Here is a 12,353-nt window from a genome sequence, read left to right as displayed (position 1 = left end):
CAGGATGCCTTGCCAATCTTGTTATTTCTTGCGATCTAATAAACTAAAGTTCCTTAAGTAAACTTGGTATAACAGGGACTATTCCAATCGAATATTTTTCTGAATAATATTTGAGATGAATGGACTACTGTTTCAACATCACTCCTATACCTTCCTTTTGCCACTATAAATAACTGCAGTAGGTAGCTTAATTAAGCACTGACCACCCCAACTCTATACTTTGTGCTTTACAGACATTAACTCAACTAATCCTACCATCAAGGTATTAGTATTTCCATTTTACAGAGGAGGAGACTAAGGCCTATCCAAGACACCCCAATTCTAGATCACTCCCAGAGGCACTATTCACATAGAATGTACTGCAAATGGTGTGCCTTAAGTTACCTGCCCATCAGCATCTGGCTGGTCATCCAGAAAGCCAGGATCCTGACTCCAGAGCCCAAACTTTTAACCACAGTACCTCTTTCAGAGGTACCTCCAGGTAAGCAATTAAACAGTTTTATTCTTAATATTCTTAATATTAAGAATAAAATTAAGCATGGGAAACTAATCCAAGAATTTTGTCTTTGGTCTATCACTTTATCCTTGATGGTCAGTAACAAGGCAGAAACACCCCAATTGACTAAAAAAATATCTGGGGACTTCCCTGGTGGTCCAGTGGTTAGGACTCCGTGCTTCCACTGCTGGGGGGGCTGGGTTGGATCGCTGGTCAGGGAACTAAGGTCCTGTAAGATCCCACAAGCCGCTTGCAGCCAAAAACAAAGAAAAAGCAAAACACAAATCTGGCTGGAAACCTCCTTTTACCATGTCACTGGATTGAACACAGATAGCTCTTTCATCAATAATTGGCTGTTCCTGACCATATTCAATAGATAATCCTGTGGAATAAAAGTCATATTTTTATGGCAAGACAAGCGAAATTTAAACAAAAAATTCTTCTCTGCTCTTTGGCCTCCTCTCTCCCCGCACTGTGCATTGTATAACTCTATTATGCATCACCAAACCCCTATCAGCAGAAATACCTGCTCAACCCTAAAGAGCAACATTCTCCTAGCAGCAACAAGACAACTCCTTAAAGATAGCATTCCTGGGGCTTCCCTCGTGGCGCAGTGGTTCAGAGTCCGCCTGCCGATGCAGGGGACACGGGTTCGTGCCCCGGTCCGGGAAGATCCCACATGCCGCGGAGCGGCTGGGCCCGTGAGCCATGGCCGCTGAGCCTGCGCGTCCGGAGCCTATGCTCCACAACGGGAGAGGCCACAACGGTGAGAGGCCCGTGTGCCGCAAAAAAAAAAAAAAAAAAAAAAAAAAAGATAGCATTCCTTCCTGATCTTGTAAGGGGTCACATGACCCACTGTGATGCCACTTAGATCTGGAATATGTAAACTGTCAATAATACGTCATACGATGTCCAGTCCTCTGCCTCAAGAAACTTACATAACTGTGTCTTGACTTCAAATGGGCAGAATAGTTCTCAGAGCTTTCTGAGATTCTCTTCCCAGGTTATAATGCTCAAATTTGGCTTGAATAAAATTTTCCATTTCTTTCTTATATCGACTGATTAATTTTTTGTTGACAATCCCTTCTCATTCACTTTAATCAAATAAGTGCGGTCAAACAGCAATGGGAACGCCATAGAACAAATACTGCTATATTCTGCTCAGTGATTAACTCACCCAACTAGCACTGTGCTGGGACTACATGAGATACAAAAATAAATCAAATACCTTACTACAAGACAGAAAATGAGATGTGATAAAGAAGTAAAGATAAAGCTCTAAGAGGGACGTGGGGCTGTAGTTGCCTCATTTGGCCCATGACTTTCATACCTGTGATACTGTGATTCACAGTAAGAAATATATATTTGGTCTCTACCCTGGTTCCTGGCACAGAGCACCTAGAAAACTCTTGGAATTTCCTGTGCTGAGAATGATACGGGTGTCTGTTTTTATACTAATAAGGTGACTACTGGAGAGCCCCTAGGGATGGGGGCTGGTTGCCAGTGAAGCCAACCCCATGATTAGAGGGTTGGAACTTTCAGTCCCACTACCCCCCACCTCTGAGGAGGGGAGAGCAGCTGGAGATTGAGTTCAATGAGTTCAATCATCAATGGCCGATGATGTAAACAATCATGCCATGTAACGAAGCCTCTATGAAAACCCAAAAAGGAGCGGGTTCTGAGAGCCTCAGGGTTGGTAAACATGAGGAGATGTCCGTGGACAGATGAATAAAGACAATTGATACACACACACACACACACACACAGGAATATTATTCAGCTTTAAAAAAGAAAATCCATCCACTTGCAACATGGATAAACCTGGAGGACATTATGCTAAGTGAAATAAACCAGACACAGAAAGAGAAATATTACATGACCTCAGATATAGAATTTTAAACAAACTCTTAGAAACACAGAGCAAAAAAGTGGTTGCCAGGGGCAGGTGAAGGGGGGCAATGGGGAGATGTTGGTCAAAGGGTACAAAGTTTCAGTTATGCAAGACGAATGAGTTCTGGAGATCTAAAGTACAGCATGGGGACTACAGTTAACAACACTGCATATATGAAATTTGCTAAGAAGGTAGCTAAGTATTCTCACCACCAAAAAAAAAAACAAAAAAAGAAGGGAAGAAAAGAAAATGGCAACTATGTGAAGTGATGGATATGTTAATTGGCTTGATTGTAGCGATCATTTCACAATGTTTACATATACCAAAACATCAAATCGTACACCTTAAATATATACAATTCTTATGTGTCAATTATACTTCAACAAAGCTGAAAGAAATCAATCAACAAAGCAATGACAAGAAACACTAACGTCAAATAGTAAGCATGACTAAAAGCCCAGAATTTCACTGTCGCAAAAATATGCCAGCTCACCTGAAATGGATATTTATTTTGACAGGGAATGACACCATCATCATTCTTCACTATTTCCACACATCTGATTTTTGACACATCAATAAATCCCTTTCTGTACTTTTTCTGTTAAAAGAAAAAAAAAAGAAGGAGAACCATTCTAATCATAAGTTAAGGAAAAAATGTTATTAATAATAATATTTGTTTTAAAAAATCACTGATTCAAAATATTACAATTTCCTTAATAATTATCTAAATCATGTCTCCCTATATTGTTAAAATTATTCAAAATACTAACACTATGAGGATTGTAATCAAAATAATTAAGTCCTTTAATTTCCAAAGATGAAATCGCTGCCCTTGCCCTCCTCCAAAAGCTCTAGATCTGTTTAGAAAGAGAGTCCCTTTGATAGTGCCTTCCTCTCAGACACACACTGCAAATTCTTCAACTTCTTGATGACAGCCACCCCCTCTCCCCCGAAAAAGAAAGCATCAGAGACCAAACCAAACACTCAATCACAAATGCAAACTCCACCAGTTACATCTTCCACTCCAGCACACAGAACTCAGGAGGATGTGAGATGGACACAGGGCGCTCACACAAAGCCTCCATCCAAGAGTCTATGTTCGAATTTTCTCTTTTCTTTTTTTTTTTTTCCTTCCCTATTGCCCTTCCTCCCTGCTCAATGCAAATCTCCCTACAACAAGTAACTAATGACATACCAAGACTCCCTCCTCCGAATCATTCACAGTCTTGAGCACAGTAATCTCACATCTGAGAATTTATCCCAGGGAAAAATCCGGAAGATACAAAGTAGTATGTGCAAAGATAACTTGATATACCATATCCATTAAAAATTATTACAAATACAATGAAGAAATAAAAAATGTTTATTGAATTATATTAACGGATACATCCCACACAAAAAGCTGTATAAAGACTAAGGTTATTTTAGGAGGGGGTGTAGATAGTCATATGACAAAGAACAGAAGAAAAGTAGAGAAATGAAGATGAAGAACATTGGATTATTTGGGGTGACCCAGCCCTCCCCTGGCCCTAGTCATTCAAAATTGCTTCATCTAATACTCTGAAACTCCCCTCTGGCCACAATCTTTGGGGTCCCTATCCTGCTCCCAGTAACCAGCGCTGCATCTTCATTGTGACCATGTGACCTTCAGACCTGCCAACCCTCCCAGGCCATCAGCTCCCATGTGACATCTGGCTGTCATTTCACCAGTGCATCCTCCCACCCTCCCTCTCTCCCCCTGCCGCCCACCCCCCAGCACACGAATCCCCGTACCCCCGGCATTTCTGTCAGCCCCCAGTTCTACCCACACCTTTTTCAACTCATCCGTGCCTGGCTGCAGAAGGTCACGAAACAATCCTAACTGTCCTCTTTGTGCTTAGCCAGGCCTTCGCTGCTGTCCTCAGGTCTTCTGTGTATCTCTAGTGGAGAGAACCTGGTGGCCTCCATGGAGCCCACCAGTCTCATCAGAGCTACAAACCCTTCCCATTCCCCTACTTCATGGAGAAGAGAACAGCTGTCCCAGGAGCACACCCCCAACTTCTTCCTTCTGCAGGTCTAAAGCACCCTAAGATTTACCCTTTTTTCTTCTCTGTCATTCTGCCTCTATGAGAAGGTTAAAAGGACACAACAGCTAAGGACACTGTAGTGGCACTTAACAGATGTCATTTCCTTTCATGCTCACAAAATTCTCATTTTACAGATGATGAAACTGCAGCTCAGACAGGTTAAACACGTTACCCAAGGATCCCAACTGAAAGCTGGGATCCTAAAGCTCCCCAGACCTTGGATGTCCCAGCTGCAAACAGGTGACAAAATTAATGGAGCCAAGTCCCTGAGGGGGCAACCTGGATTCTGAGCATGGCCTGAGATTTTACTTCTCCTGCTTATAGACACCTTCAGGCCTCTGCCATCCATAGCAAGAACCTTCTTCTGGCCCTGCTACTGCCCTAACTCTGTTCTTCCCTTGCTGAAAGAGAGATTATTACACCACCAGTCTTCATTTCCTTCCCACCCACTCCTCCTTAACCACTTGCGATCTGCCTCCCCTCTCGCCACAGTTGCTAAAGCTGTTCTCAAAACCACCACCAATGACCAAACCCAACAGCCTTCGCTCAGCTGTCTTCTGCTCAAGCTGTTAACGAGGCATCTGGGGGTGCTCCACTCTCTTCTCCTGCAGTGGCCTTGACTTTGGGTCACCCAGGCTTTCCTTCTGCCCCTTCCACTCAGTTTCCCACATTACAACACCTGCTCTGTGCCAGCAACTGTGTCAAGGAATATATCAAGTCCCTATAGGAAAAGCTCATTTCCTGAGCATATGGTCCAAATATTGTGCCATTTAATCCTCAGATCCTCTGTGAGATAACTGTTATTAGACACATCTTACAGAAGGAAGAAACAAAAATTAAGTCACTTGCCCAAGTTTACCTGTGGGAGAGACATACACAGCAACGTTATCATCCAACGTAGTAAGTACTGAATATAAAAAAGATGCTAAGAGAACACAGAGGAACCAAGACTTACATGATAATTTCAGAAGAGAAATTCTGATAATATCATAGGGAGGGAATGAACAGCACAGCACATGGGATGAAAAACACATTCCAGAATGACCTAGGTTGCCTCATCTATAAAATAGGAATAATAATAGTATCCACTTCATGGATACTATTAGATAGTTATGAGAGTTAAATGAGTTAGTATTTGCAAAGTGCTTAGAAGAGTGACCTGTAGTATCATATCTATGAGTGTTTGCCACATAAAATAAATAAGTAGAAAAAAAGGTCAGTGTGGCTGAAGGACAGGGTACATGAGGCAGGATGGAAAGGTGAGCAGGGGCCAGCTTGTAAAGAACCTGCTGCACAGTGCCAAAGGGTATGGTCAGGCAGGGCCACCTACCCTGCTCCTGGGCCTATGCCAGTTAGTGTGCAAAAGAAACTTCCAGAGCGCCATCCTCCTATTAATAAGTCACACGTGTTCACCATAGAAACCTTAGAAAATACTAACAGCACAAAGAAAATCAAATGACCCTGAATCCCCCAACTCTGCAGAAAATCCCTGTGGACATCATGGAGTTTTTCCAGACACCGCTCTGGGGTCATTTATCACCTACTGGCTCTCTTTCTTGAGCAGCAGACTGTGGTCGGCTTCTGAGATGCCTGTCTCCACTCACCCCTTGCCCCTGTGACTAAAAGCAGCTGTCAGATGTCAGTCAATCCACACAGGAAAATTTGAGATGATTGGTATACTGGGCTGGTTTATGCCCCCTAAATACATGTTCCATGATATATTGTATTATGCTAATACTTTGGCTTATTAATCCAAATACTTTGCTATGAAGTTTGCAGATAAAGGTTCACGCTTAAGTTGGCCATTCATTATTTTACCTATCCTGCCAGCAAACACTGATCAGACACCAAGCACAGCACTGTGTGCCACAGCTTCAACCTTATGCAAGGGGGTTGAGGGTTCCCTCAAGAGGAATTCCCAATCATATGGTAGGTGGAAGGGGAAGAGGGGAGTAATTCATCATCAAATGAAGACGAAGTCACGCGCTCATGGTATACTATGGAGTGAGACAGTGATTGGGCCAGGAAAAGCTGGGGAAGTTTTTGGGAGGAACTGATATTTTGGTTTTTAAAGGATAAGTAGGAGTTTTTCTTTAGAGAAAGTGGAGAAGAGAATTCAGGCAGCAAAAACAACAAAGCACTGATTTAGGGAACGGGAAGAAATTCATTGTGGCTGAAGTTCAGGGTGGTTCAGGGGAAGTGTAGGAAAGGACACCAAAATGGTTATTTGAGACCAAATTAGGAGGAGGTAAGTAATGGCTGTTTCACCCATTTGTAAACCAGCTTAAATGGGGAAACTAGACAAAGAGATGAAATATGACTTGCTTAAAACCACACATCAACTGAATGGTAGAACTGGGATTTAGGTGAAAGAGATCCTGCCCCCCTGGGCAAGTCTTACAAGATACACAGTTTTCCTTTCATTGCCAGAATTAAAATACTTTTTAAAGTATCAATAACAATCCTAAATTAAACTAATTTTTTATAATTGTATACAAATATCCAGGGCTGGCCCCAGGTGTTATCTACAGAACACCCAGCCTCAGGTCCTCCTTTCTACACCCCTCTCCCAAGGCATCCTGAGACCCATTACACGCAGTAAGAGTTTCCCTCCAGTATTACAAGGATCCCTCCCTTTCCCTTATATCACAACTTTTGTTCCTAATGTGGCTATTCCCAGCTGCCTGCCACAGAAGAAATCTACTGGGTGAATCACCTGTGCATTGCAAAGGGACCTCAGGTTGGGCGCGTGAGTTTTGGAGGCAGGCAGATCCCAAGCCCAGCCACGCTCTGCCTTCTCTCAGTTCCTCTGTCTTCAGGAATAGGATAATACTCCTCACTTCACTAAGCTATAAGCAGGGATAAAGATAAGGTACGTAGGTGCTCAGTACAGTGTCTGGCACAGGGAAGTCACTCCCTAAATGGCAGCACTTACTATTAATTAGTCTTCACAACAACCCTGGGAAATTGTTTGGAAACTGAGCATCTGAGAGGTAACGAGACTGGCTAAGAGGCTGAGCCAGAACTGAACCCAGATCTCTCAAAATCACAAAAGCTTTTACCTGACTCCCGGTCTCTCAAGCCTGAATATTTCTGGACTCTTATTTTAGAAAAAGAAAATTATTTTATGTCAAAACCTAACAATTACAGAGCATTCACTCTGAGCCAGGCACTATATGCACCTCTCACATGGTAACTCAATGAATCTTCACATAATTATGGGAACTCTTGTCACCCCATTTTACAGATGAAGAAATCAAGACTTACAGGGTATAATTAACTGGCCGAAAGTCATACAACAAACCAGGACCTGAACTCTTAATTCCAACCCTGAATTCTTAAGTGCCACGTACACTTTAGTAACTTGATACCACTTAACTAAGTACAAACATAAACTCAGTGGAAATTTCTCATGCTTATAACTCTTAACAACTAACTATAAGACTGTTAAGAGTTCACAAGTTGAATGCAAACGAACTGGACAATAAATAAGATTTAAACTAACAGCTTACTTGACTGTGATGGCTGGGGTGTTTGCTGGAATTGAATCCCTCTCCCCAAACCAGTTCGCCTGGCATCCTCAGGCTTGCAATACTGTGTGCCATGTGATGGCCTCTTTCCTCCCCTCTCTTACTTCCAACTATCGAAGTATGCACATCTGTTTGCACACACGCTGTCAGCCTATCATTAGGCCTCCATTTGGTCCCACTAAATTGTTTACTGTTCAGTCAGCCTCTGTTCTTTCTCCATAGGACACAACAATTAAAACAGACCATAAATACAAACCCAAAGATGGCTGCTGACGTGGCATGTTTAGTGACAAGGGACCATCCAGAGAATACAGACAAAAGGTATGTTATATACAATAAAATATCAAATAGAATTCCTAGATCTTGCAGTCCTCAGCAGACGGACAGCACCAAAGCTTACTACTGCCATTCACTGTATTCCATCATGATCATTTCTTCACTCAGCCACATTGATTAAAGATTGATTCTGGCTTCCTTTCTTCTACCACCAGCAAGGCACAGAGGTACCAAAGAACCATGATAGAGACTTAAAAGAGTTCTAGTCAACCCTTGAAAAAAGAAAGAAAATGATGTATTCTACCAAAAATCTCCAATGAGCCAAAGGTCTATTTTATACACGAAGGTTCTTTTCCCTTTCTACTCAGAACAGAGTTAAAAGAAAGAGTTAAAAGAATGGGCCTCAAGTGCAGCAGGACCCATTAATCATGAGAAAGAAAGAAAACCTCAGGATGGATATGACTTTTGTGTGTGTGTGGATACTGGGAATAATTTTGATGTAGATCTTTCTGGTATCAGGAGAAGCAGAATAAATAAAATAAAGTCATTTCCAACTCGGTGATTCTATGATGAAACATCCCCTCTTTGCTAAGTACAAAATTCTAGTGAAAAGCAGAAGAAAGCAAAACCAAAAACGTGGCATCCTAGTATTGTTTTCCTCCCTTTTAATCAGCTCATAATAATAACTGACATAGTGGCTTTACATTTTACAAAGTGATTTTACACTAAGCAGACAAACACATAAAAAGGGTACTTTAACATTAAGCCAGCAGTTACATACATAAGCATGGCTTAATTATGAAGATTATGGTTTCTAAGATAACATCCAGAATAAAAACAGGATAAATTATAAGGAATCTGAAGGCAAAAAATTTCATTTTCTAAGTCACATAATAATCTTCATATAAGATTGTGCTGATCTAGGTAATTATAAGGTTTCTGGAGATAGTTTTTCACTGTATTCAGAGTTAGAGTTTTTATTCCCCCCTGAGTGATCACTTACTCTTATGATTTTTCTATACTTCTGGCAACCCTCATGCCAACTCCCTTCTGCCACCCAAGGGAACTTTTAAAAACTAATACCAGGTATGTTTTATTATAGTTGAAAGCAAAACTTACTAATGTAAGTATTTTCAAATAAGTCTAAAACTGATTTACCTAGCTTAGTTCTTTTTTTTTAAAACAGAGTCACAGATTGATTTATTTATTTATTTTTGGCCACGTTGGGTCTTCATTGCTGCGTGTGGGCTTTCTCTAGTTGCGGCGAGCGGGGGCTACTCTTCATTGTGGTGTGCGGGCTTCTCATTGCAGTGGCTTTTATTGTTGCGGAGCACGGGCTCTAGGCACGTGGGCTTCAGTAGTTGTGGCACATGGGCTCAGCAGTTGTCGCTCACAGGCTCTAGAGCGCAGGCTCAGTAGTTGTGGCACATGGGCTTAGCTGCTCCGCGGCATGTGGGATCTTCCCGGACCAGGGCTCGAACCCGTGTCCCCTGCATTGGCAGGTGGATTCTGAACCAGTGCGCCACCAGGGAAGTCCCAAAAGTGACTTTAAATACAAAGTCAGAAGTTATTAGGAAAGAAACTTGTCAAGTCAATTAACTTTTAGAAATATTTATGTGAATAATACATACAACAATTGACTTTATTGCTAGACTCAAGGCTCTCTTTACTTACCTACATGGACTTTTTTTTAACTTACTGAACATGCCAAAATATTTTGAGTATTGTTTAATATTTTAACACAGCAGAGTCAATGTGTCATAATGGTTGAGAGCACACCTTCATTGTCAGGCAGACCTGCATTTAAATGCCAGCTTTGTGACCCAATGCAAATTAATTAACCTCATTTAGTCTCTATTTCCTCATTTGTAAAACAGGGTTATTAAAATAACTTATCTCCTAGATTATTGTGAGGATTAATTGTGATACACTCATAAAGCACTCGACACAATATCTAGCCCATCGCAATCACTAATATGTTATTAGTATAATTTTTTTGCCTTTAGATAAAAGATCTCTAAAATTTTTCAGCACTTAAACCCTTTTTTCCCACAAATATATCAGAGGATTTAATGGAGATATTTTAAATACTTTACTGGCTTTTACATTGTGTCTTTAGGTAACAGAGCAATGCTTCTCCACTCTCTCCTCAGAGGAATTCAACAAACACTCCAAGAACTCAAAAAATCTAGGAGTAGGCAATTAAGCTATAATGCATAAAATATTGCAGAGCAAACTAGGGAACTAGGATCATAGCAGAAGCACTCTTTCTCCTGAAATAAAACAATATTTTAAGAAGCTATGTTTTAAGAGTCATGTACCACAATGTTCATTGCAGCTCTATTTACAATAGCCAGGACATGGAAGCAACCTAAGTGTCCATCAACAGATGAATGGATAAAGAAGATGTGGCACATATATACAATGGAATATTACTCAGCCATAAGAAGAAACGAAATTGAGTTCTTTGTAGTGAGGTGGATGGACCTAGAGTCTGTCGTACAGAGTGAAGTAAGTCAGAAAGAGAAAAACAAATACCATATGCTAATATATATATATATATATATGGAATCTAAAAAAAAAATGTTTATGAAGAACCTAGGGGCAGGACAGGAATAAAGATGCAGACGTAGAGAATGGACTTGAGGACACCGGGAGGGGGAAGGGTAAGCTGTGACAAAGTGAGAGAGCGGCATGGACTTACATATACTAACAAATGTAAAATAGATAGCTAGTGGGAAGCAGCCGCATAGCACAGGGAGATCAGTTCAGTGCTCTGTGACCACCTAGAGGGGTGGGATAGGGAGGATGGGGGGGAGACGCCAAGAGGGAAGAGATATGGGGATATATGTATATGTATAGCTGACTCACTTTGTTATAAAGCAGAAAGTGACACACCATTGTAAAGCAATTATACTCCAATAAAGGTGTTAAAAAAAAGAGAGAGAGAGAAAGCAGCTATTTTTTAAAGTAATTAGGCCCTATCTATTGATTACCACAGAAATGCAGGAAAAGTCCAGCAACTACTTAGGACAATATTTTCTGAGCATCTAATATATGCTAGAAAATGTGCTAAGCACAAGAGACATGGAGATTAAAAAATATGGCCACCATATTTACCCGAGAGAAATGAAGGCATCTGACCACACAAAGACTGGTACAAGAATATTCACAGAAGTTTTATTGGTATTAATTGAAAACTGGAAACAACCCAAATGTCCATCAACAGGTGACTGGACAAACAATGAAATACTTCACAGTAATAAAAAGAAATGCAATATTGATACAAAAGATGAATGTATTTCAAAATAATATGCTAGGTGAAAGAAGTTAGCTTTTTAAAAAGAGTACATGCTATATGAGTTTATTCTAAAATTCTCATACATGCAAACTGATCTATAGTGTCAAAAATCAGATCAATGATTACCTAGGGATAGTGGGAATGAAAGAGGAGGTATGAATTACAAAAAGCATGGGGAAATTTTGGGGGGTAATGGATATGTTCATTATTTTATTGTAGCGATAGTTTCACAAGTGTATACATATATCAAAACTCCTTAAATACTAAAAATAGCATTTTCTTTGCTGTTTGTGTTACAAACTACACAATGAAGTTAGTGAGTTTCAAATGTTATATTAGTCATATTGATGCTTATATACATGTTTAGGCACAGGTAGCTACACCGTGAAAATGACAGTAGCTCAGTAATATAAAATAATAAAAGTCACGTAAGTGTCATAGGTAGATTTGTATCTGGGTTTTTTTCCCCAGAAAATATTTATTGTAAATTATTTTCTACTTTGGGATAAAAAATATTTTTAAATTATATTCAAACTATATATATGTGTGTGTGTGTGTGTGTGTGTGTGTATATATATATATATATATATATGCCAAAAATTTCCAGTGCCAGGCAGAATACTCATTGTTCCAGCAGGAGGAAGAATTCGATACTCTAAACTGCTGAAAATCTTACAGTCTCCTTACGTGATCTGTCTCTGGTGCAATTCCTATGACAGTACAAACAGTAGAAATTTGATGGATATTTTTCTTATTTCAGTAAGAAACAGGAATGGTTAAGGGAAAAGCTACT

The 12,353-nt window shown here is 40.4% G+C and overlaps 1 protein-coding gene across 2 annotated transcripts in view; it reads right to left on the bottom strand.

Moving 5' to 3' along the window:
• TEC (tec protein tyrosine kinase) overlaps positions 1-12,353 on the bottom strand; it is a 95,453-nt gene that overhangs the window by 38,920 nt on the left and 44,180 nt on the right. For both annotated transcript variants that reach the window (XM_065877884.1, XM_065877883.1), the window contains exon 2: positions 2,881-2,985. In XM_065877884.1, coding sequence (XP_065733956.1) covers positions 2,881-2,985 — 105 coding nt within the window. The remainder of the gene's footprint in view (positions 1-2,880; positions 2,986-12,353) is intronic.

This window comes from Phocoena phocoena, chromosome 5, assembly GCF_963924675.1.
Source record: "Phocoena phocoena chromosome 5, mPhoPho1.1, whole genome shotgun sequence".
In the NCBI taxonomy this organism is placed as follows: domain Eukaryota; kingdom Metazoa; phylum Chordata; class Mammalia; order Artiodactyla; family Phocoenidae; genus Phocoena; species Phocoena phocoena.
Note: the sequence above shows the minus strand (reverse complement) of the source record. Positions and strands in the feature narration are given on the sequence as shown.